Source organism: Callorhinus ursinus, unplaced genomic scaffold (assembly GCF_003265705.2).
Source record: "Callorhinus ursinus isolate GAN/ISIS: 27379988/994484 unplaced genomic scaffold, GSC_fseal_2.0 scaffold30, whole genome shotgun sequence".
In the NCBI taxonomy this organism is placed as follows: Eukaryota; Metazoa; Chordata; class Mammalia; order Carnivora; family Otariidae; genus Callorhinus; species Callorhinus ursinus.
In genome coordinates, this window is record NW_027397092.1 from 17383792 (window position 1) to 17410182 (window position 26391).

The window sequence follows — 26391 nt, forward strand, 5'->3', positions numbered from 1 at the left end:
TGCCCCTAAAAACACCATGCAGGCCAAGGAATCTTTAGACCCATTTAGAACTGTAGCCCTAACAGCCTTCTTTCTTCCATAATTTCACGGTTTGTTTGGAAAACTGCCCAACTATGACACTGTATCATCTGGGATAATACAAGCCTGGTGTGGTGAGTGATGGCTGAAAGCAAGCTTGTCTTCACACACAGCGCAGGAGATACAGCGTGAATTCAAAACCGAGACAGAAAAACAATTTTAAAAGTGCCAACCAGTACACAAATAGGAACACCACCTCACGACGTAACTTTCCAAACACAAAGTCTATAAGAAGTTAAAGTTACAGAGAATTCCACCCACTGTCTTGGTATTCTCTGGTGGCGTTTGGTGCTGAGAACAAATGTGACTTTAATTTGGCCACAGGCAGAAAGAGATCCGACAACCCTACCTCCCTCTGTCCCCCTTAATTTCGGCAGGAGACACCCTGCTGGGGATGGCAGGAGAGCTGGTATCAACAGCTGCAAAGATGAGCTGAAGCAATGCTTTTGAGTTCAGTTTTGCTTTCCTCACAGGCTAATAATCCCTAAATGATGTTATATTTCATTCCGCGTTCACGAGGAATTCCATTGCCATAGCAACCGCAATGTGCTACCACAAGTTTTCTCGAAACTGGGGCTTAGAATATCGCCTCCCCTCCTTGCAGAGCAAGAGGGCTGTGGTCCCCACACAGAGCTCAGGACAACTCCCCCCACCCCCACCAAGGGCCCAGGTCCCAGCCACAGAGGGGGCACTCTGAACTGTGGCCCCTAGAATCTACTACCACACCCTTCCTTCTCTCCACACCCGGCCCCATGAGGACTGTGTCCTAATAGTGACTTCTGGGGGGCAAATGAAACCCGAGAATGAAGTCAGAGCTTTCCTTTGTAGAGTCCGGTAGGAAAAGAGAGTGGAACACGGGTGAATTTAGAATCACTGCTTGCATGAAAAAAGAAGGTATTTTTCCACTTCCTGTATCAGTAATTCCCTGGAAATAGGGACAAAAGACAAACTGTCATCAGGGGAGCTGAAGAGGGCATTAAATACTGCTATCTTGGGGTGGGGTTGTAGGATATTGTCCTTTACGGCCTCCTTCCTTCTAAAACCTCACTCCCTAGCCCCCTGTCGCGTCTCCTCCTGCTCCCCGTTGGAACCATGGCTCTGGTGCAGGTGGGGAAGTGCCCACCCAAAGCCCCCTCCCTAGGGAGGCCTGCCCTCCATCCCTGCCAAGGTCCTGCGGTCAGTGAACAGGGCTTCACTGTTTGCCAAACACTCCGGGTGGGGATGCTGGCGGATGGAGGCAGGCGGGCCGTCCCGCCGCCTGGGACTGGAGTTGATCTGAGCAGGAGGCAGTGAAGACTCCTCCGTGGCATCCAGACTCACGGAGCTAGGTCTGCAGAGAGGGGAGCCCTGGTTCCAGGTAAGCTTCTCCAGGACAGCACGAGGACGCGACTCTCAGCACCTTCCTCCCCGACCCCATCTACCAGCAAAGCCAGGTGGGCCCCACACCTGCCGGGCAGGGCCCTTGTTCCTGCCTCTGCCTTCCCCACATGACCTGAGCCTCTCTGCTCTAGACCTGAGGCCACACTGGATTGAAAGATGACGGTAGGGGTCATTAATACACAACACTTGTGATGTGCCTGGCACATGCTACATGGTGTCTGTGTAGCCTTTCATTTACTTTACGCCACAGAGCAGGCGGTACTGCCAATAGCAGTACCCAGGCCCGGAGAAGTGGAGTGATGTGCCCAAGGTCACAGAGCTGGGAAGTGGCAGAGCCGGGCTGTACTCTTAGGCTCTCTGGGAGCTGGTGGGGACTGCTGTCCACAGCGTGGGCATTCACAAAATCCGCACAAAGCCTCAATGAATCAGAAGGATTTGGTGGATGAATTCAATGAGCATGAAGCAGAACCGAGCCCTCATCTGCGTGCACCGGCGGCCCACATCCTCCCCAGCTCTCCCCCATCCTCCCTCACCGAGGCGGCTTTCAGGGTGCTTGTTTTTCCCTTGCATGAAATGAGAAATGCTGTTTGAATAACCGATGGTGAGGGAGGCTGGGCGCACTCTGATGCAGAAATAAAAACCTTTAGAAAGATGCAATTTGGGGGATATTGGAAACCGGAGAACGGAACATCAGTCTATAAAACTCAACACGGCCAATGAAGCTGGAGCAGTTGGTCAAGTGTTTTAGTGCTCATGGGGCCGGGGATCGGCAGACATGAGGCTGGGCAGGGTTTTCAAACCAGGGACATTTTTTCCTGGACTCACTTTGGCCTCATTTCCATAATGTGCCTCATGATTTCTGAAGCACCTCAGCGTGAGCGTCATAAGCGCAGCCATGAAAGTGTCCAAGACTATTACCATCACGGGAGCAGCCCGACCCACCGGAGCCTCGCCTGCTCCTGGACACATCCCCCCGACTCCCGCTGCCACAGCACTGCCACAGGGGGAAAGTGGCCCTTCGTGTGGCTGCGGGCGGCACGGGGAGCGGCTGTAGGGGCTCAACAGACCTGTGCTCGGCTGCTGAGAACGCCCTGACGTCCTGGTCACACCTCCGCAGGCTTGGGGCCTGTTAGGGAGATGCCGGGCCCTGCCCCCTCCGCTCCAGGTGCCCAGGCCCAGGTGATTCCCACGCTCCTTTCCCTCACTGTTGCAGGCACTTGGTGGCTTCCATCCCTTCACTTCCCCTGCCTGTCCTACCCCAAAGGTCTGCCTAGATTCTGCTCCCCAAGCCCCGCCCCCGCCCCCGGCCGCCGCAAAGGCAGGGGTTGCTATCTGGCTGAGGTTCCAGCCTTCCTTTACACGTTCAACCTGCAGCCTCAGCACCTGGGCCATTTGTCAAAAGGGCATCAGAAGATCCATCCCCAAACCCAAAAGCATAGGGGCAAGGAAGCAACTTCCTACCTTTAAGGAAACAGTCCTTGCTGTGGACAACGACGATCTTTCTCTCCAGCAGGCAGGCGGCTCGGTGGAGCTCACAGTGATTCTCATAAAACCTCCCATCGGAGCCACACACGGGCATGTAGCTGGGCCTACATGCCTCCAGGCACCGGCATTCGGGCTCCCCTGTCTCTCTGCTGAGCATGCACCTGCTCCCGCGGCTGCAGAACTTCTTCCCACAGGAGGCTGGCAGCCCATCGTGGCCAGAAAGTCCTGCCAAACACACAAAACAGAGGGTCAGCTGCAAGCATTTGGTGGTGGGGGTCAAGGGCTTCCTTTGTGGTTCCATTTGCCGGTGAAGCCAAGGCCTTGGGGCTTGGTGTGCCCAAAAGAGTCTTTGCCCTACCAACAGGAGATGGCCATGGGTGCCAAAAGCAGCACCCTGCTGTACAGGGTTCAGGTTTTATGGTTGGCTCACACCAAACATCTCAGGCACACCCCCTCCCCCACCCGCCCATCCTGGGAGGGAAGAGTAGCCAGGGGACCACAGGGAGGTAGCACAGTGCCAATGGACCGTTGCTGAGTGAGAGGAGGATGGCTTGCCAAAAGGCAGGGCTCGAGCCATGGCTCCCATAACTGCACTGGAGGGACAGACCTGATGGGAGGAGGAGTTTTGTACAGGGGCGGGGTGGGAAAGGTAAGGATGCCAAGGTGTGATTCTAGGAGACATACAGCGCCAAGCTGAGGAAGTGTGGTCAGATGTTAGGCAGTGGGGAGCAATGGCGGAAGCTAGGGAATCAGTGTGGAGTAAGAAAGGAGAAAGCGGTACTCTAAGTGTTCAGGATGGGGGTGGCCACGGCAGGGACGCTTTTGAGCTTGACGTTGTTCTCTGGGGAGAATGTGGTTCTCCAGGATACACACCACCGGTGGTGGGACCAGTAGCCTTTCTCTACTGCCCAGCCCTTTCTAGCACGAAGCAGGAAGCTACAGCCGTGGGAGGGAGGCTGAGACCCGGGGAATAGCTGCTGCCACGCTCCTGGGTGTTCCCTGCACCCAACACACGTGCACAATGGTGTGAGGCGGTGGTGCCCAGAACTCACACTCCCACGTGGGCAGGGTGGCCAGGAGAGTGTCTTATTGCTGGAAGGGCCTGCTTACAGGAAAGGCCCAGGAAGCACCCCAAAATGACATTCCACTCCACTGGGGGAGTCCAGAAAAATGCAGTATTAATGGCAGCAAACTCAAGTTGAGAATAAGAAAGGGATATCAAAATACAAATAATTAAAACACGAATGCAGATTTTATGGCCACGGAAGTCTTTGCTTTTAAGTTTTAATTAGATCTTCTTCACAATACTCAAGCGAGACAGAATGGCCCCGGTGGTCAACACTGAACATTTGGCCCCAGCTCCGATCTCATGGGATTAAAATGTTTGGGGGGAGAAAACAACCTTCTTTTTCTTGTTTTTGGTTACGCCTGCTTTTCATCATTCTAGATTTGAAAGGAAAAAAAATCAGTTATCGATAGATTAACTGCTTAATTCAATAATTCATTTAAATTCTTCCAGCCTTGGCAAGTTAAGAAATATTGACTTTTTCTTGAATCATAATAAACTAGAAGGTCAAACTATTTCTGTTTTTTTTTTTTTTTTGTCTTCACTTATCTTTACTGGAGAAAAATAGTAAAACAGGATTATAATGGTGGGTTATACAGAAATACTTACAAATGACATAGAGTTGCCATGTATTAAGTCAACAGAACATTTTAAACTGTAGATTTTCCTTTTTTTCCTATAGTTTTCACACCTTTATGAAGAAAATGCAAAGAGTGGCAATGGGAAGGTGAACGAAGCTTTGGCCTTGAATTCAAATAGACTCGGGTTCAGACCCCAGATATTTACTTTGCTTCTTTGAGCTTCAGTTTTGTCACGAATAAAACAGGAATCCTAACGCCTACCTTTTAGGGGTACTGAGAGAGTTAAATATATCATTAATAAAAGTCCTACATTGTACCTGAATATCATAGGTACTCAATAAATGGCAAGTTGTGTCATTAACAACAACAACAACAACAAAACCCCAAAAAACAAATTGACACAAAGAAGGAGATTAAATCCGGCAATTTAATCACTGGTTGTCCTTTTCTTAAAATCGCCAAGTTCTGATTGCGTAGTAGAAGCCCTTACTCGTGACTTCCTCCAGCTGGGAAAGAGGAAGAGAATACCGCCTCAAGAAAGGGGGGGGTAAGACAGACGATGAGTTCCCAGAGAAAGGAAGAGAAAATAGAATACTTCCTCCAGAAAAGAAGAAGAGGAGGAAGGAGGGCATGAGGTCTGACTTGATGGTCCTGACTACACCCTCAAGAATGAAAACCCGATAAACAATGGCAAAACCTGAAAGCGGAGGAGCTTCAGGAGTTTGCCCTGCTTCCTGTTCAGCACTCTAGGAGGAGACAACTTGCAAGACAACCACACCCAGCACAGGACTACTACAGAGTAAAATGGTGGCATGGTGTGAGCGGGCCAAAGAAGGTTCTGTGATGGCAGGCCTCAAACTTTCTTGGCTCTTGTGCAGGAGGCTCTTGTATCCAGGTATTCCTTTGTAATCCCAGTGGGATATGTAGACGGTTGCTGTTGAGAGTGAGAAGCCATTGGGGCCATTGTGAGATGATCCCAGGAAAGGTGCTGCAGGGCAGACAGGCTAAGCCAGGGCTCAGAGGGCAGACGTGGCTGAGATGCGAGGAACTGCAATGCTTAAACAGGTTCTAGGAGGTAGAATCTGAATCTTCTGAGCTGTCTGGACATCAGTGCTCTCCTCGGACTCGCTGGGTTCCTTGCTGTCACTGCCACTATCATCAGCGGCAGGGTTCTTCTCCTTCTGACCATCCTCTTCGGAACTAGGAAGTGGGCTTCCCTGGGTTTCCTGGTTTTCCCTGGAGCCCAGCACCACAAACCTGCCCTTCTTCAGCTCCAGCTGCCTTAGCTCATCTGCCATCTGTGAGAGATCCCGTTTCATAGCATAGGCATCTTCCCCATCTGCATAGAATTTGGGTTCCACCTCACTAACCTGAAAGTTGAGGGTGTTAGAATAGAGGTGCAAAGCTGCGCGGTTACTCTTCCTGATGTGCAGGGATACGTACTTGGCGCTAAAGTTCTCTATCATGGCCCGGGAGGCCTGGTCCATCCGCGTCTGGGCCAGGCCGAGGCGCCGGTGTGAACGCTTCACCGCCAGCGAGGTGATATGTCCATGGGGGACGTCATCTGGGTCCTCCTCCATTTTGGCCAGGACGTAGCCCACAATCTTCCCGCCCTCGTCCTCAGCAATGTAAGAAAGCTGCGGCCAGGAAAGGCCATGGTAGAAAGAGTATTTCATCTGGTAGTTCTCGGGAAGGCAGAGAAGGTTGCAGTGTTGCATGTTAATCAGGTCATCTGGCCGAGCATTGCGGATGTTCATAATGGCGGCGGGTAGCAAATGGGGTCGGATGGTGGTGACCCGGAAAGAGGCTGCCACCAAGCACAAGAGTCACTTTTTGCCTGGAGGACTTGGTCCAAGGGCGAAGGTCAAACTATTTCTGAGCAGTGTCGAAGTACGGATCCTAAGCAGGCGTGTGACTCTCCTTTATCCACTTGGCTGACGTTCCACGTGTCACGGCAGAGGCTCGGCGGCATTCATCAGCTCCGGCACACATTTTCCTGTCAAGGTTGAAAGGTGGAGGGGAGCTGAGGTTTCCTGGCAGTGGGAGGCCCTGGGCTGGAGGCCCTCCACCCACGGTGTTGATGGCTACTTTGCTACAGAGTGTGTTTGATTAGCATGACTCTCCTGGGTGGCTGCAAAATGGGTTACCCTGGAAAGCACTTGGCAGCTACTAGAAGAAACTAATACAGCTCTTTCCAGCTGACTCAGCTCCAAGTACTCACCCCCTGGGGTCTAGCACCTCTCTGAGGTGCTCACTGCCAGCGCAAGTCCGAGCCGAGCCCGCTGCCCCCTCCTCTGAATTCCCTTCCCAAGAATGTCTGCCCCACTCTCTGGATGAGAGAGACCCTGCAGGTACGGGGCGGGGCCTCTGTCCTCACAGAGCCCTGGACACTCATGCTCAGGGAAACACAGGAGTTTTAAAAGCTGACCTTCTCAGCTCTGATTTGGTACCACTGCTCAAACTTCAGGTTAGAGGCAGAGATGGGGAGGGTAGTGGGGGCCCCATGCCCCCACGGGGGGACCTTTTGAGGGGTACATCTCCCCTTGCCTCCTCTGTCGGAGGGCAGGAGGGAAGCTGGAAAGATGGAGGCACAAACGGGAGACAAAGGTCGATGGAGGTGGGCCTTGTGGGGTAAAGGAGACTAGAATCTGGAGTGGCAGAGTAGGAAGAGACTTCAGAGACCACCTAACTCAGCCTAGGCAGTTAAAGCCAAGCCCGCTTGCAACGGATGGCAGGGCAGAGGGTGGGGGCAGAACCCCTTCCATCCGACCCTTTCTCCTCTCAAGCACCAGCAGGCTCCAATCGCAGTGAGTGCTTCCAAAGACTAGCACTGGATACCAGGCCTCCAGTTCCCACGTATGAGTAGCTCACAGGCGTTACTGAGGCCTCCCCCGTAGGCTGTGCCCTGAGGAGTCAGTGTTAAGAAAACACTCGGGCCAACCTGTGCTCACAGAAGTTGTCAAGAACACTCAGGTTCTCTTTGACATGGAAATGGACTGTTGGCAAATATTTGATTTTTTTAATCAAATTATTTGCAATTAAGACAAAAAGTACCTGAGCAGCCATGCATCTGCTGCTTTTCCCAGCCTGTGCCCAGCAGGCCCGGGGACAAGCTGAGAACGTCCTACACAGGGGTGGGCCTGGAATCCCATCCTTGGCCACAGAGACGTGGACCAAGCAGTGGGTTCCTCGCTAAACAAGCCCCTTGTCACTACTTCCTCCTTGTTACTAAAACAGAATGAATTCCCCAGTCCTAGCAGGATGATGATAAAACAGTAATGGGAAAGGTAACCAAGTGAGACCACCAGCAACTGTCTACAGTATTTATGAGGACGACCATGATGCATGAAAAAGATATAATGTGCTTAATTTATAGTCATAAAAAAAGTCATTTACCCAGGTTAGAAACTGATCATCTTACCAAATAAGTGGCTTTTCGACACTAATTAAATTTACTGAATGCAGTCAGAAATGGGAATTGTTACATGAGAGTTATGACGCCAGAGAAACAAGTCCATTTGTACCAGCTGGTGCTAGAGATCCCCTCTGTGACTCAGATCGGGATTCTCGATTTGAACTCACAGACCTGGGCTGCCATCGCCTCCCAGTGACGGGGAGGTGGCCCAGCTTAGCGACAGTGGGAGCTGAGTCCACGGGACTCCGTTGAGGGATCAGACAGAAGAGGTGGGTCCTTCTTTGTTCCCCCATTGCAGGGGGCCCGCTTTCTCATCACTGACCATACCACGTGGCAGTTTCCAAACTCTGACTCAGTCTCCATAACTGGTGCCCTGGCGCAAAGTACATCAGTGAGCATTTCCCTCTGGGGGATGGTGCCGAGTGGCACATGAGGGGAAGCATGCTAGTTTTCTACTGAGGGATGCTAACTGCTGCAGGCAAGCTTGCCCCGGGCAGCGCTCCTGACCGAGACCTTGTCCCCAGCTTGACCACTGAGGAGAGCCCCCTTCTCGTGATGCCATCTTGGGAGGTCCCCACGACTCGTCCAGCAAAGGACTAGGCCTGAAATCCTTATGACCTCATCGCACCCCACCAAGAAACCACACTGAGGTGACGGCTTGGCTCTGAGGCGAGCACCCACTCTGCGGGGCCCAGAGCAGGCCAAGAAGAGTAGGCCGTGGCCAGAGAAAACATGGACAGCACCAAACCCCAGGCGCCCCGCGCTGACAGCCTGCCGGGAACCTGCCGTGAGCCCCAGGCCAGCACAGCGGCAGTCTCCGGCCTTGGTGGCCAGAAGGTCCCTTACAGGAACTGAGTGCCCACCTGTCAGCAGATACTGCCCTTTACAGATGGATTCAATGCTTTATTTTCTGAGCAAAAACACCTACCCACCGGGGAGCTACAGCACATAGCCTGGGTCATGGTCAGGTTTTTTTAAGGACCTAGAGCTGAGGACTTGCCTTTGGGAGCCCGCTGTGCATACAGAGGTGTTGGACAGGTGGATGTGCCATCCAGGAGCTGCCGTTCCTGGTCCCAGGACTCCCCACCCCGAACCTTCCAAGAACACGTATCCTCTCAGACACGCCCAAGGTGGACGGGAGACAGTGTCTGGTGAACTTTGACTCGCTCATGACAGAGACCATGCAAGTGCCTTGTATGTAGCTGCAGAACTTGAGTTTGTGCAGGAGCCCACAGAGACCCAGCTCCCCAGCCCGTGCCTGCACACAGGTGGTAACAGTGGGGTGCTTCACCTACACAGCCGGTGAAGAGTCCAGGAGGACCTCCTCTGTGCCAGACCGATTCCAGGTGCTGGGGGCACAAGGCCCACCAGGAAACTGTCCTCAGGGCAGGACGCTACCGTGTGGGGAGACACACAGGAGCGTGAACACAAACAAACAAATGTGGGTTGTAGTCAATGCTGGGAAGGAAACAGACCGGTTGCCGCGGTGGGCCAACTCTCTTGGAGTCAGAGAAGCCTTGTTGAGGAGGTGACATTTGACCTGAGGCCTGATAGAGAAGGGGCAGAGCCTTGGGCTGGGGCTGGGGAGCAGCCTGGGGGCTCACAGGAAGAAGCCCGGCTCACAAAGCCCTGCTCCGAGACAAACCTTGCCAGGCAGGTGCAGGCTGCCGGCAGTCATGACTGCAGACGCCAAATTGCCGCTTTGCCCCACTGTACCCTGGGGAAAGTGGGGTGCCTCTCGTTCTCTGGAGGTGTTTGTCAGCCCCTGAGTACTGAGCATTGAAAGGAGGTCTAATCGCCCTGATGTTCGGCACCCTGGCTCCCTTTCTGGCTGAAAGGGGCTCCTCCCACAGGCCAGAAGGTTCTTGGCACCTTCCGGGCTGCTGGTGGGGAAGGGAGCAGCCCTCCTGGGCTCTCACCACGAGTCACCTTGGTGGGAACCAACACAGCCTCTGGGTGCCCTGGTGGCTGGGGCTGTGCCAACTTCAGCTCTGCCCTGGAAAGTCTCATTCACACTGGAGGGACGGGAAGAGAATCTGTAGCTACCCCTAGGGAGATGCACATTCCAGCACCCAGCCAGAGAGGGCAGTGTGTAGAGTAACCACGATTTACTCAACGCGTGCCGTGCCTCACGCTTAGAACACGTGAGCTTGTCTCATTCTCCTTTAATCCTTACAACAGCCCCATGAAGCAGATGCACGCACAGGCCTCACCCTGAATGTGTATGTGGCGTACATACGTGCCCATTCAACAGATTAGGAAATACGAGTCAAGAAGTGATTTGCCTATGCTCAGATAACAAGTAGGTGGGAGGCAGCCGAGCCTAGATTTCAACCAATCTCACCCAAATCCTTTAGACGCGGGACAATCTCAACCAGGGATATGCTCCTGCCTCAAGGAACTCATGCCGGGAGGGTCCACACATCCACAGTGTGAGCTTCTCCAACATCAGGGCACCTCCAAACATCAGCATGCCTGGCCTACAGGATCTCTGCTGCACATACACCAAAAGCGTGCAGCTTGGAGGCCCAGTTAGCACTTTCTCTACAGGCTGGAGGTCCACAGTGCTATGTGAGGAAGCCCTCCTGGGGTCTCAGAGCATCACAGACCCAAACCCACTCCTTACCATGCATAGACCCCTGGCCAGAGGCCCCCTCCCTCTAATGGGATGCCCCTCAGCTTTAGCGCCTTCCTGCCCTCCTTCTCTGGCTTTTTTCCCCCAGAAATGGTCCAGGTGACTGCTGGGCAGATGTGATTTCCTCTCAGTGACCCCAGAGCGGACCCTACGCTGAGGCAATTGTGTACTTCGTAAAAGCAGAATTTTGACGAGCTCTGAAAGACATGCCCAAATTTTCTAGGTCTGAACGCTAAACAGAAATATCTGGTTACCCATTGCTGGAAGCTAATGTAACTTGTCATGTGTATTGCTGAGAGATTATAACCAAGGTCCAACAAACTGGCTTCAAACATAAACCATCTGGAAAGAGCCTAAATGTCCATTGATAGATGAATGGATAAAGAAGATGTGATACACACACACACACACACAATAAAGTATATGTTAATTAAACTGAATTTAAATAAAAAAATTAATAAAAAAAAAGAACCATTACATCAAAGTCAGAAATGCCTGGAACAAGGGCTGGCACAACAAGCTGGCTCTTTCTGGCCAAGGGATCAGGATGTAACAGACCGCTGGTTGTCACATATGCCCTGATGTCTCTGGAAGGGCTTTTGGAGGTGCCCATCTCCAGCCACAGATGAACCCAATGCCAAAGCGTACTTTTCAAAAACCTAAAAGCGTGCCTCTCATGAGAATATAAAGTGAACACGAGGTGAAGATTTACTTAACTCATTAACGAGGGGACCTGCGGGAGTGAGAAGCTGGTTCAGGGCTACACAGGCGTTGGAGACAGAAGGTGGACTGAACAGGTGGAGCGAGGCACACAGCTGGTGAATGACATACAGGACAAGAAGACACAACCTTGCAGGCTATTTTTTTTTCCACCAGGCGGTAACAGTTTGCATCTTTACTGGAAACAAATCTATGAGTTAGCGGGTAACTGCATAGTAAGGGCCTTCAGTTAGCAATGCATGGTGAGATACACAGAGGGGCAACCTCTGGCCCAGATCGTAAACGACCCTGGGCGAGCCTGTCAAACACTGTGCCAATATGACCTTGGAGGACATGTCACCTGCCCTTTGCCTTATTCCCAAGTTTTGGGTATTTTCCCCAATACGGCTGAGGGCCTACAGTGACAGATGTCATTTGAAAAGGCTGCCACAGAGTTTCACCTTTTCCCCCTACCTTGGACACCTCCTGTCCTTGGAGCTTCCAACCTCGCAGAGAGACCCGAGAAGGGAGGACACAAAGCTTTGCTCACGTGGGAAGAAAACTGTCACATGGGAAGGGCCCCTGGTTGAGCAGAGCACGAGTGAGCTGGGATAGGCCTGCGTCACCAGACGCAGGTCAGCACTGATCGGTCCTGTGCTCCGACCCTACCAAGTCAAAGGCCCGCCAAGTCCCCTACTCCCTTTTCCCTCTGATTTAAAAATGAAGATAACAACAGTTGGCTGCTTACAGGATTGTTTTGAGGACTAAATGACATAATTCATAGAGGTTGGCACATAGTAAGTGCTCAATTCAGACCCTCAGTTAGTGACAGTTTCAAGAGGACTGGAAGCTATGAAGACATGTGCTTTTACTGACACAAGTGGGGACACGAATGTGGGCTGGTGACCATCTTCAGGGGACCTGCCTTCACAAAAAGGTGAGCCTGTTTACACTGAATCTATAAACTGTACCAACTGGTTTTAAAAGGCAGGCTTGAAATAGCAAGCTTCAAAATGTCTCAATGGCATGCTTCCCTTTGTGATTCTCCTTGAGCTGGGGATTGGATTGACCCGTGTAAACTCTGCCCAGCCTCTGAGGTGAGGGAGCCTGAAACCACACATTCTCAGGGCCCCGGACTGAACTGCAGCTCAAACTCTGCAGGCTGCGCTCAATAGCTCAGGGCCTCTGACCTGCCAGGTGAGCCTGGAGCTCAGGTTCAAAGGCAGCCTACGGCCTGGGCCCTGGTGCCTGCAGAGGTGTCAGACCCACTTACCACGGGCAGGTCCTGCTGTCTCTTCCTTCTGGGAGCCCTTTGTGCTATCCTGCCACCTCACTCTCTACTTTGTGTGACAACAGTGACTGGCCTGACTCACCATTTCTAGAGCTTTCTCCCTGAGGCTTCCCATAGGCATATTCCATCTAAGAGGGGCTCCCAGGCTGCTGGCCAGCACTCAGCACTTCTCTCAGTATAAGGGTAGCAGGTCAGACAGAATAGCAGGTCTGAGCTGCCGGAATTCAGGGTCACTGAGTGCTTCGGGGTGGGGGATGGGGGTGTCTCTCTGGTTTCGGGGCAATGGCCAGGTTCTACTTCTTATGTTCAGAGTGGGGCATTGGGCTTGACATGGAGCGGCTGCAGGAAATGCCAGGGGGAAAAAGACTGGATCTGATTAAGAAACTGCAGACACCCAAAATTGCTGTCTAGAGATCTGAGTCATCAGAAATCGGAGGTTTTAAGGAAGGCGACACGGTGACACAGTGAGTAGTGGGCAGAGTGGACAGTGTGGGAAGCTCAGGGTGAGAGTCTGAGAGCTGGGTTCCAGCAGAGCAAGTCTCCTTCCTGTGTGAGCCTCCCCGGTTTCCTGAACAGGAGCATGAGGGTGTTCTGCGGAGATCCGACGAGACGTGAAAAACAACCTCGCAACTGTGAACTTAGGTGTATAAAAGCCCATGTGCTAACTACAAAAATCTCTTCTTTTTTCTCTTTGCCTCTGTTTGCCCTATCAAGCTATCTCAACTGGCTTGTGAAGGGTTATTTCCGAGACCTTCTGAAAAAGAAAAGCTGCATGAAAATGTGAAACACAATAGGATTTTTGCCCTTGGGAGAGTTTCTTTTGCAAAGTGGTTTTGTTTTAGAGCACTTCCTCCAAATATATTCCTGTCCCCAAGTTCTCGTTCTTTGCCTAAAGCCTCTTCAGCTTGCAACTGTCTTATTCTCTGTCACCAGACCCCTCATTTTTCCTCCTGGTACCAAGCCCTCCTGTCACTTTCTCTGGCTCCTCGGGGCTCCCTGCATCTTCGAGCTGAGGGGGGGTAGATGTTGCCGCTCTTGACGGGTCTCTCTACTCTCTCGCTGATACCTCATTACATGGGTTCTTTCCTGCTTCTCCACCAACTAATGATTCAAGGCCATGACATCATGAGCTGCTTCCAATTATTTCAAGGATTATTGTGGAGACACTCGGCATGAAGCACCGTGGTGCTCCCCAACATTTATACTCCAGACTTACGAGCACGGAGGGGATGATACATTCTTCTAGGGCCCTTTACCTGCTGTACAAGAGCTGCCCCTGGGTCAACCCTTGGCCTTGTAGATCACTTATCATAGATGTGTCTCACAACTAGAGAGAATAACATGCTCATCTCCTTGATTATTCTGCTACTTATTTTTTAAAAGTGGAGCTCGATTAAAAGATCTAATATTAGCACAGAAAAATTTAATATTTTCTAAGGGGAAGGGTGTCAATTTCCTTTCTCAAAGATCTGTCCTTTTCTCTCAATGGGATTAGCAGCCGTAATATCAAAACAAAGCTTAGTAATTGGATCAAAAAGATAGTATCTTTTCTTCTCTTGTCAACTCCCACCGTCTGGCTCGTCTGAGCCAAGCAGCTGCTGAGGCCTCTGACAGGTGGACACAGAGGCTCATGGGAGGCTGGCTTTCCTGGCTGAATGAGTGGACTCTCTGCTCTATCCCTGAGACTGGGAGAGCACATGTTGGCCAGAGAGTAGGAGGCTTCCTCCAGCTTTCCACAGGAGCCCTACGACTTGTCTACTCCCACATGGAGACCCCCAGGGCTGGCCAACCCCATCTCAGGCACTGTTTATGGGACCACTACTGCCTGAAGGTCCTTCAGTGTGTGAACCTGAGGCCCAGTGAGTAGGTGGAGGGAAATAGTCATTTACAGGAGGGGGCTCAGCCTCCAGAGAGAAGAATGACCAGGACCAGAACAGCCAGAGGAAGGGGATGACAGTTCAGCACAGACAACACAGTACTGGAACTCTGGGAGAACTGAGCACAGCGCCAAGAGGGGGTTTCAAGAGAACTATGAATTTTGAGCCAAAAAGAAAATCAGAGGAATTTAAGGATAGAATGGTCACTATCGAGACTCAAATTACTGGCCTCCGTGATCAAGTACAGGACATATCTCAAAGCCCAGAGCAAAAATATAAATAAAAGGAGGCGCCTGGGTAGCTCAGTCAGTTAAGTGTCCGACTCTTGATTTCGGCTGAGGTCTCAGGGCTGTGAGATGGAGCCACGTGTCAGGCTCTGTGCTGGGTAAGGGGCCTGCTTGAGGTTCTCTCTCTAAAAAAAAGAGAAGAAAAGAGATAAAAAGTCCTAAACTACGGTAGTCATTCCAAATAAAAACTCTAAGGAAAAAGAAACAGAGGAAAACTTAAACACGGCATCTTAAATGGCCAACCACTGTTCCAGTTAAAATCAGGAGCCAGGCAGGGACACCTGTCATCACCATTTTTATTCAAAAAGGAAGTATAATAAGACAAGAAAATGAAATAATCAGTAAAAATTTGGAAAAGGCAACTGACAACTATATCTTTTTGCTGACTGTGTATCTGTATACTTAAAAAACAAAGAGACTCCAGGGACAATATTAAAATTGCAAGAGAATTATGATGAGGTGGTTGAACAGATGATAAATATGCCAAAATTAATCATTCTTCTCTTCATTAGCAATAAATAATTAGAAATGGTAAAGGGAATAAGAGTCCACTCATAATAATGGTAAAACCCATAAAATATTTATGGATAAATTTAATAAGAAAGCCATAGGACCAACACAAAATGACCATAAAATCTTACTGAAGGTCATAAAATAAAATTTGAACAAATGCAAAGGTATTTCTTATTGTTGGGTGGAAAGACATTACCATAAATTTACAAATTTAATGCAATCCTTTTGGAATTGGATGAAATAATCTTAAGGAGTTCATTTGGAAGAGTAAGTGCCCCCGGATAACCAAGGAAAATGATAAAAAGAAGAGGGAGGGGATTTGTGCCTCAATCTCTACTATGGGAACACCCAACCACAAAGCTGCCGCTGCTGTGATCACAACAGTGATACTGGCCGAGGAGAGACACATCACAGACAGCAGACGGGGCAATAAAATAGGAGAGGGGACCAGACAGACATCCCAGGGGATATACGTGAAAATCCGGTGTCTGACCAGAGTGACCACTGCACCAGGGAAAGGACAGGCGTCTGGCAAATGATGCTGGGGCAGCCAGCTCTCCACCGGGAAAACAGGCGCACTGGAACCCTGTCTCACACCACATAAAGGTTAAATTCAAATAACTGTAAGTGGTTAAATTATTCTTATTAAATAATGACTGTGAAAAGATACTTAGACACTTTGTGGACTGTAAGGACTGCCATACGGGGGCGATTATGTACGCATCAACCCATTTCGAGAAAAAGAACGGTGTTCTCAGTTTCGAATTTCTCCATGTCGCCCTCGTTTCTACTCAGAGGTAAACATCATCCTCAATTTCTTCTTTATTCTTGCTTGGCTTCTGCTCTGCCATTCGATCTCACTTTGTATTTCTATGCAATATACTGCTTGTTCTACGTGTTTCTGAGTTTTATTTTCTATAACTGAATCAATCATACTGTGTTTATTTATCTGAGACCTCATTCCTCTGCTCTGACACTGTGTGGCTTTGCGCACCTCCTATGCTTGCAATTCATTCATTTTCTCTTACAGTGTCCACTGTATGCACATCTCATTACTCCAGATACACTAATTAGGTTGTTGATCGCTTTTTCCTATGTTCCTCTTTCATTCTTTTGTTTCCTTATTTCACCTTTCATTTTTTTTCTTCTACTCAAGTAAAAATTAAATACCCTCCATATAAAGAACCTTAGAACATATCCAAACACTCCTTTCATGACCTAAATGCATGACAAGAGCACCTTAATTCATTATTTCTCTTAATTCCTTTTTTTGCCTCACATTTTCTTTGTAATGTGTGTCTAAAATATCCACGGTATCCTCATTTTAAAGAATAACTCATGCTGTGTAATTAATTCTATGTTTAGCGATTTTCCCCCTCAATTCAATAAACATTTATTTTCCCTGCTTTTGGGCTTCTGTTGTTCTTGAGATGTCAGCTGACAACCTTTTTATTCCCATGTAGGTAATTTTAGGAATCTTTGGCTCTCTGCAGCTTCTCTGTGATGTAAGCGTGCATGTTACTCTGCATTTATGCTGCTTGTCATTCATCGGGTTTCCTGGAAGTGAGGATTCCTGTGTTTCATCGGTTTGTGAAAACTCACAGGCTCCTTTAAATATTATCTCTGCTCCATTGCTTCTCCTTTTTCTTCTCCTCAGGGATTCTGATGAGAACTGTGTTGCAAGTTCTCTCTCCTTCTGTCTCAACCTCTCCTACCTTGTTCACATTTCCCATGTGTTGTTTTCCAGTGCTGTACTGTGTGTAACTTTTCTAAATTCATCTTCCAGCTCCTGAATTTCCTCTTCGGCTTTTTCTAATCTACTCTTACGCTCTCCCACGGAGTCCTTAACTTTGAAATTTTTATTTCCAGAGGTTTTATTTCATCTTGCACAGGGGTGATTGGTTATTTGTACATAGCCTCTTCATTTTTAATCCTATTTTCAATCTTTTAAAAATATTCAACAGACATATTTTATATGCTGTGTCCTTTTGCTCTTTCTGCTGATTCCTGCGTGGTGCCTTAACCCATGGGGTTTTAAGATTTTTTTTTTTTTTTTTTTTTAATGAGCTCATATTTCCTGAAGGTTTTCTCTGAGAGTTCCCGAGGCCTGGTTTGAAGATGGGCTTGTCTTGATTGCACCGGGTACCCAAGGACTCCATCGTTCCGGGTTACACTAAATGTATGCTTGAGATTGTTCAGGTGCTTTGCATCTGCGCTGTAATTCCTTGTGCAGATCAGCACGTGACTATGCATTATCAGGCACTTTCTCCCGCTCTGTCCTCTTGCTATTCTCTCACCTCCAGCCAAGATCTGCCACACACTATCTTGCACTTACTTCGTTTCTTTCTCATTCGCCCTTCTGCTGCGGATGTAATCCTTTGGCGTCCCTCATGTGTATGTGGGGTGGGGAACATTTTCCACATATGCCCCCCTTGGAAGTCCCCTGGGATGTGTCCTTGGTACCCTGAATGGTGTAAGGTGTGCCAAAGAGAGCTCAAGGTCACCCACCTGGGCCAGGCTCTCCAGGGAAAGCCAGCTGCAGGGCTACTTGAGCTCTCTGCATTCCTGATTTCACTTGTCTTTTCAGCCTCTAAGTCTTTCCTTACCAGCACATCAGTGCTTCAGAGGATTTAACAAATATTTATCTGCCATAGTTTTAGAGGCAGAAGTTAGATAATGATTTTTTTAAAAGCGAATGCAACAATTAAAAAACACTTGGAGATAAATACAAAGATATTCTGTTCAATGCACCATCAGTCTGCACTTCGGAGAGCGGGTAAGAAGAGTTTCTGTGGCAGAAGAGACTCAGGAAAAGCTGGGGTCACTGACAGAGAGCCAATTTTAATTTTCCTGAGTCCACCTGCATGTTTAAACTGTCCCATCAGCAGGAACTCCAACAATAAGGAGAAGCCTATTGCTGGGGTACCGTGGAGAAAGAAAGGACCAGCAATAAGCTGTATCCCTATCTTCTACGTTGAAACCCTGAGTAGGAGTCTCTGAGTGGCAGTACTTTCGGCAACAGACAGATATGGCTGGTGACAAATACGATGTCACTGACTGACCTCTTTTGGACCTCTTCTGATAAAAGAAACGGACAAGACTGAGCTGAGTTTGAACGACCTTCTGAGTAAGCAACGCCTTGCTTCGGGAAGGCCCAGCTCAGTGTGGGTCTCCAGCCTACTATGCCCCCTGATCTCTAGTTGATATTGACCAGAACAAGCCTGTCTTTGACTGGTCCTGCCCTCCTGAGGCAGCAGCCTTGCCAAGCGGGGCTCGACTCTCACTGACGTTTATCTACCTAAAGCCTGGGCAGAAATCGTTTCATAATAAGTACTGGCTCAATGTTAGTTATAGGGACAAAGAATTACACAGTATTAAAAGTTGAAATATCCTTCTCAATAGGTCATATTAACCAAGACAAACTATTTTTCATTCATGACAAAAAGCATACTTACCATCTCAACTCTAAACATGCCAGAATGACTTTTCACTTTTCATTCCAAGGAGAGCAAATTCTAATGATAGTTTAGCTACAAAAATTCATAGTTGACAGAAAGGCAGCAGAGTACAGTGGTGACCCGAGTTGGGGTCAGGCCCTCAAAAGGAAGGATACCGAAGGGACGTGGCTGAGTTGGTTCTGGTAGGTGTCTCAGCTGGGTGGTGGCAAGGTGGGACTAGGGTCCACACAGGAAGTTGGCTGAGGGAGACAGCAGCCTGATAGGGGTGAGAAGATTTGTATCTGTATAGGGAGACCTAGCAATAAATAAACACACTGAGGATAAGGGGAATTAGGTTTCTCGCTGATGAAGAGGGTTGCAAAAATGGAAAAGAGGGGAAGCTAGAATGAACCCTATGGATGGAAAGTCATGGTGGGAGTATTGATATGATGGATCATGGCATACATACATTTCCTATGTCTTTTCTCTGAGAGTTCTGGGAGAGCAAAACCCCAGTAGTAAGGAGCACATTTAACCCTCATTTCTAAATGCAATTCACCACTAAAGGGAAGCAAGGCTCTTTCGTTTGTGCCAGGAAATGGGCAGGCAAAGTCTAAGAAGAGCCCCGAAAGTCTTTTTGTGCCAGGAAGTGGGGAAGCACTTAAAAAGTCAGGGGGTATATCAAAAGACACAGAAGCCAGTTCGAAGAAGCTCTCACTGGCCAAATCTATAACACTCTGAGCCTGAAAATAAACAATGATAGTAACAGATACTATCCTATTGAATAAAGAGAAATTCACACTGATTTTTAAAAAGTAAGCAAATGGGGAAAAGAGAGAATTCTTTCTTATAGAATTTCAATTAATAAATGTAGAAGAAATGATAAAATGAGAAAGTTTTCATTCAGGACCAAAAAAAAAAAAACATCAATAAATGCTAAGACTAGTGGGTGAAGGGGGGGTAACAGGATATTTACAGTTTAAAATATCTCATTACAAAACATTTATTATTTTCAAAGGAAAAACAGAGCAGCTCTAAAGTGGAGAAATCTGGGAGACATTATGTCATTTGAGTGATCCGAGTTAACATCAGCAGCGATGGGACAAGCTGCCATCTATTCCTACTTGATGGGGTACAGGGGAAGAACTCAGCAGATCCTCAGTTATATTCTTGCCTCAAATTTCTAACTTCAATGTACTCCCGAGAAAACATCAGACAAAATCAAATTGAGGGACATTATTAAAATGACTGGTCTATAATCTTTAAAAACATTACAGACATGAAGAGCAAGGAAGGCCTGAAGAACTGTTCTGAATTGAAGCAAGCAGGCTGACAGATAACAGCCAAGTGTCATGAGCAATCTGGTTTGAATTCCCTTACTGGAAAAAAAAAAAAAAACATGATTAGGGTAGTTGGCAAAATGCGAATGGGCTCTTTGGGTGAAGGATATACGGGAATTCTTTGCACTATCCCCGCAATTTTCTAGTAATACGGGAAATATTGGGGAAAAAATAGGACATCTAAAATTTCACACACAGAATTCTACTTCTGTCTAGGATAGAGAAGTTTGCAGCAGATTGTTGTTCCCATTATAACAACCAGGAAACAGCAGATGAACTAAAATTCATACTTTTACTGAAGTCATGGGACGGTAAAGAAGGAATCTATGTTGAAGTGAACTAAATTCAAGAAGAACGTGTCTTCAATAAAAGTGAAATACACAATATCCGAAATAAAAGATTTACCAAGTAGACTTTATTAAGGATAAGCTGCCTGGACACAGCAGGAAATGGGATGAATAAATTAAGACAAGGCAGTAATAAAAAAGCCTAGACTGCAGCACAGAGACAAAAATATTGAACAGATCATTAGTGGGACAGGACTCACATACATGTAACTGGAGTCTTACAAGGAGAGAGAGAATAAGGCAGGAGTATTTGAAAAGATACTGGGTAAAAATCTACAAAACCTAAAGACATCGATCTCATATCCAAGAAGGTCAGTGAACCCCAAATAAAATAAACACAAAGGAAACCACAAAGGCAAATCATCACCAAACTACCAAAAGCCAAAAGTAACAAGAAAATGTAACAAGTAGCCAGAAAAAGATCTATCACCTTCAAGAAAACAACAGTAACGGTGATGTTTCATTTCTCATCAGAGATGATGGAAGTCAAAAGACAATGAAGAAAACTTCCAGGTCAAGAAGAAAGAAGAAAGAATACCAAAAAGAAGGAGAAGGGAGAAAAATAAAGGTAAGAAAAAAAATCACCGCAACAGAAAACATTTCCACCAGTACTCTATGAGTATTCCGGTTCCCCCACATCCTTGTCGACACTTACTATGATCAGTCTTAAAATTTAGCCATTTGAAGAGATGTGTAATAGGATATCATTGTGTTGTTAACCTACATTTCCCAATGACTAATGATGTTCCTCATCTTTTAATGTATTTATTTGCCATCCATAAGTATTTACTTACCCAAGAAGAATGAAAGCCTATGTAGGCAAAGGGACATAAATATAAACATTCATAGAAGCTTTATTCTTAATAGTTCCCAAATGGACACAACTTCATGTGCATCACCAGGAATGACCCTGCACACTGTGATAAACTCATCCAATGCAAATACCACTCAGCAATAAAAAAAGACCTGATTTGCTAATGATGTGGACAAAACTGATACATTATGGTAGGGGAAGAAGTCAGAACCCAAAGATCCCTTCTGTAGAGTTCTCCTTACACGAAGTTCAGGAGTACCTGAACTAATCTATCCACAGTGGTCAGAACTGGAACAGTGATGGCCTCTGGGTGTGGAAGGGTTGGCTGGAAAGGGACCGGAGATCACTTTCTAGAATGACAGAAACGTTTCATGTCTTCATTTGAGTGATGGTGTATACATGTGTCAAAAATCATTCACAGTGATCTAGGCATTTCTTTGTATGTAAATTATACTTCAATTTAAAAAAAAAAATCCACATTCAGGTTGTATTTTTCCCCCAGGACAACACTTGAAATTAAACGATCATAAATGGCAATCTAAGAAATCTGTATATTTCATCCAATTCTCACCCAGGAATCCAGGGCTTTGCCCCCATACAGGTTGGATAGCGGGGCTCTGGCCTGCTCCAGGAGGATGGTGGGGCCCCTCAGACAAGGCTCCTGGGCAAGGTCCCTGGTAGAACTGTGTGACTGCAAGTGGCAGTGTGGCCACAGCCGCAGGGGCAGGAAGTCATCAGGAGCCTGGCAGGGACCCAGGGCTGTTCACGCCACAGAGGTGCTTCCAAAGCTGGAGAGGGTCACAGGGCAGCCCAGGCTGGCCCTCAGGCCCAGCCCTACAGCCAGGGCTGGCTTCACGGGTGTGTGACCGGTGCAATGACCCAGGTCTCTGTACTCAGAGGGCCCTTGGTGCTTGGTGTTAAATGCTCAGAGGTTATGGTCTTAAAATACTTAACAATTACCTCTAAATTTGTGTTTCATAAGCAAAGTCCAATGGGACAGTGGAGGATACGCGCGGGAGCTGGGGCCCCAGCATGCGTGTGTTCCTCATTCCCACTGTCTCCTGGCCTCCCCGGGACGGCTCCCTGCTGCCAGCTCCTCAGCCCTGGTGCCCCCGGGGGTTCTTCCTCTAGGTAACCTCTGTTGGTGCCCTCCACCCGAGGTGCTGAAGGGCTCAGGTTGGGGGAGGGGGTCTGTGTTTTGTGTGTGCCCTCCACCCCTGGCGGGGGCCTGGGTGAGGATGTGGGCAGGGTATCGTTTGGGCACACCCCACCAGGCAGGGCTGTGATGGCAGCTATCCCTGCCCCAGGCTGTGACAACACCACAGTACCAACAGTGTGGGGGCCTCTCGCTCACCTTCAAGTAAGGCCCTGAACAGCCCCCCTGGTGCAGCGGTGCACGCCCTGGCAGGAGGCCCGTCTGCAGTGGGGTGGGTCAGGGGGCCCATGGGGTGGTGAGGCCGGGGTGCCACGGTTTCGTTTTGCAGCGGGCCCTACTAATTCTACGGTCAGTGCTGGATGCCCCTGCCTGTTCTATGGGCGGGTGGCTGCTGGATGGACGGTTGACCGGGATGGTGGCACTAGAAGGAGGAGGGGGCCAGCCGAGGAGGCGACTGGGCTTGTCTAAGCAAGAGGTGCCAGTGACCCGGGCGGGTGGTTCACACGCCGTTTCAGGCAGAGCTGGGGCTGGGAGTGCAAGCCGGGGGTCAGGAACGGCAGCGTGGGCTTTTGGCCAGAATAACCAGGTGAAAGCCACTGACTAGTCCCCAGGATGGGCAAACAGGGGAGGACGAAGTCTGGGTGCAAAGTCAAGAATGTGTTCCAAGCACACCAGGATGGAGAGGGGTATGAAGTGTCCCAGGGGAGAACATCAAGGGGCTGTCCATCGGCTTTGTGAGCCTGCAGCTCGGGAAAGGGGTAGGGACCAGGGGCAGGGATTCGAGGGTCTAAAATCATGGGACTGGATGACGTCACCCAGGGCCTGAGGGAGATCAAGAAGAAAAGAGTGTTGGCCCAAAAAAGTGATTCTCAGACAATTCTCAAGTGTGGAAACCTGTGAAATTTAACAGTTCCTCTTCTGCATTAGAAAATCTGTGTTCCGTTTGAAAATGATGTATTTAATTAGGTCATTCAGCCTAACTTTCAAAGAAACTCTTGCCAAACATTCTATTTTTCCTTCATGTGCCTCAAGTTGTTACGCTCAGCAAGAGCCCCCAAGCTCCTGGGGCCGGGGGTTATTGTTCTAATGAACGAGGTCCAGCTCTGAGAGCACGCGGCTGGAGGCACGGCGAACAGATGGGAGGGCACTGGCTCCCCGCAGCCTCACTCCGGGATTGAAGTTTCCTTTGTACGGTTGCTGCTCGGGGGGGAAAACGGAGAAGAAAGAAAAGGTCCCCCAGTATTGGCGTCACAACAGGTTGGGGCTGGCACACTGACTTTGTTCTGGACTGAATAAATTAATGGCCAGTGTGTTTCCAGGCCAATGTGACTGCTCAGCACTGCTCACCTTGACGGAGGCAGCCGCCCACACCTGCATTCATTTACATCAGCAGAAACCCGGGTCCTAAAGCCAGGCAGGCGCTACCTCCGGCTGTCCTGCTTGCACTGGGCCGGAGCATGATCTTCCTTCCTGGCGGGGCGGGCAGCCCCCTGCTCTGCTACCTCAGTTAACTGCATGCCTGTACCAAGGTACTGCACACTGTGCTCCCTGCAGAGGAGAGGCTCCCGCATCTGTCCCAGAGCCTCGGAGGCAGGGGTGCTGCCCGATTCTGCTATGACACGAGGAAGGGAGCCCCGGGCACAAGCAAACAGGGGTTTCCAAATGGTTATTTGCTGGAAAGGCTGGTGATGGTGGGGAGAGGGGTGGGTGAAGGGAGAGACTGAATGGGGAGCGGAACCGGGAGATGGGGGTGGACTGGGGGCAGTGACAGCGGTGATGGTGGTGATGCAAAGGAGGTGGCCCGTGGGGGTAAGGGAGGGGATGGTGGTGGTGACCTAACGGCAGTTAGAGACACAGCCCATTTCCCTCCCCTCTAAGAATGAGGCTGCCCTGATGAGTTATGACAGAGAGCATGCGTGCCTGCATAGAGCAAGAAGAAGACAGATGTGCCCGGGCAGGAACCTTTCATAAAGAACATTGACGATGTCCATAAAGGCTGGGCGTCCACAGGTCGGCACGAGAGCCCCCCCAGGGCACACAGGCCAGAGGCTAAAGCCAAGGGTGGTGGTGAAGAGCCGCGCTGGGGCTCCACGGCTAACCAACTCACCACCACGCGTCCCTCTGGGCAAAGGACTGCGGCCGCCTTTGTGGGGCCAGGAGGGCTTGCCAGGGAGAAAGGGCATGCTGTCTGATGGCATCAGAGGGAGCGCCTGTCCCTGATTTCAGGGGCCACTCAGGCCTGAGTCAGGCGGCAGCTCTGTGGCAGGTGGTGCCCCTGAACTTTGTAGCGGGTCACAAAGTCACTGCAGAGGGATTCCAGCACGTGAATTCTAGCGGAGGAGACCCGGTGGGAGTGCAGGAGGACACGCCAGGAAATCAGGGAATATCTCGTCAGAACGATGAAAACACTCTCCTGGCACTGTGTGACAATCCTGGGTGCTCACTGAGAACTCGAGGAACACACAGCCTGACACGACTATTTGGAAACAGGGAATGAAACATGGTATTTTTAATCCTACACCTCAGAGACAAGGAAAGGGCACACTGGGACGAGTTTTCCCAGCAGTCACACAGGTTATGCTATCTAGAACATCCGGGGGCACCTGGGCTCCCTACGACTCCCCTTGGGCTGTGGGCCCATGCCGCCTCCCTGCTGGGGATGCTGACATACTAATGGTTAGGTGACAGTGTCTTCTGAAGGGCACCCCTGCTCTTCGCAGCCCCGAGGAAGGCTGGTCCCTGTGTGGACAGGGAAGTTGGCAGCGACCACGTGGTCACCATCCATCATTTTGGTGCAGAGTTTGCACTGCCATAACTGGGCTCACTTCTAAACACCACAAAAGGGAAAGAACACTTAGGAGTCCAACAATCTTGAGCTCCACGACTGGAAAATTGGAGAATAAACTTTGCCCTGAGGCCAATAGGGGGAAATACATGCAGGAATGAGCACAAAGCACCTGGCAGTCTCTGCTCATGTGGGTCCAGGAAAATGGCTAGCTCTGTCCTCCCTTCCCAAGAAAAAGATGATTCAATTAGCAGGAAATCTGTAAAAACAAAACCAAAGATCTTTTATACAGCAAAGTTTCTCACCTATATGAGACTGTGTCTGAATTTTAGATTGTGGATTAACCTATTTCAAGAGAATATTGATATAAAAGACCTACGGGCTTTTAAGTACTTGTTATGTGCCAGATACTATCAATGCTTGATGTAGACTTGTTGTCATGGGTGATTTTGTTATCAATTAAAAAAAAAACCACTTTACTCCTTAGTTTTTAGTTTGTGCATCTTTTTGATATAAAGATCTCACTAAAGTGACCAAAAAAACAAGGTTTGTACCAGAAGCTATTCTTAAGTTATTCAGACGGCCTGTCCCCACATGGTCTCGTACTAGAGCAGGAGGCCTGGAGCAAGGTGTCTGAACCCCACACACGCAAGACGAGGCCCTTCGCGGGGGGCAAAGCTCCTCCACGGCCAGGCCTGAGGTTGAACGCCTGTCCACAGCAGGAGCTGTACTGAGATATTAAGAAAGAGACAGGGGGAGCACAGTTTCGAATGTGAGTTCAGACGGCTCAGCAGAAAAGTGGGAAAATAATCAGCAGGCTCCTATAAGGAAAAATTTAAAGCCTAAGTGATCTCCCCAGACCCTTGTGACAGCAGTCTGCACTGAGGAAGGAGGTCTGCGACTGAAGTGGGGGTGAGGGGACGGAGACCAGGAACGGCTCAGCTGGGCTCCAGTGCCCCCGTCCAGTGCGGGGGGCCCCACCTGGGCATGACCCTGACCTCCCCGGCCTTGGCCCCCTGCTCTTCTGTAAGGGGGAGGTAGAACTGGACCATTGCTAACTTCCCCGGGAGCTCTCATCTTCCCTCATTGGTCCAGCGTTCCTGAGAGGGTCTCCTGATTTCAAAAAAAGCCATCTGTCCCAGCTAGACATTCTTAAAACCCAGACTGTGCCCCCAGAAGAGTAAGTGTTGTCCTTTATGCCTGAC

At 49.3% G+C, this 26391-nt stretch overlaps 2 protein-coding genes across 2 annotated transcripts in view; both read right to left on the reverse strand.

Annotated features, from left to right (window-relative positions):
* The window catches only part of FSTL4 (follistatin like 4), a 408583-nt gene that overhangs the window by 210896 nt on the left and 171296 nt on the right, over positions 1 to 26391 (reverse strand). Inside the window, exon 4 of the mRNA XM_025860911.2 lies at positions 2920 to 3168. Within this exon, the coding sequence (XP_025716696.1) occupies positions 2920 to 3168 (249 nt within the window). The remainder of the gene's footprint in view (positions 1 to 2919; positions 3169 to 26391) is intronic.
* LOC112815119 (N-alpha-acetyltransferase 11-like) lies at positions 5525 to 6362 on the reverse strand. Its single transcript, XM_025860912.2, is given in 2 exon segments — positions 5525 to 5693; positions 5696 to 6362. Coding segments are annotated over 2 exon segments (687 nt in total). The 5' UTR covers positions 6348 to 6362; the 3' UTR covers positions 5525 to 5658.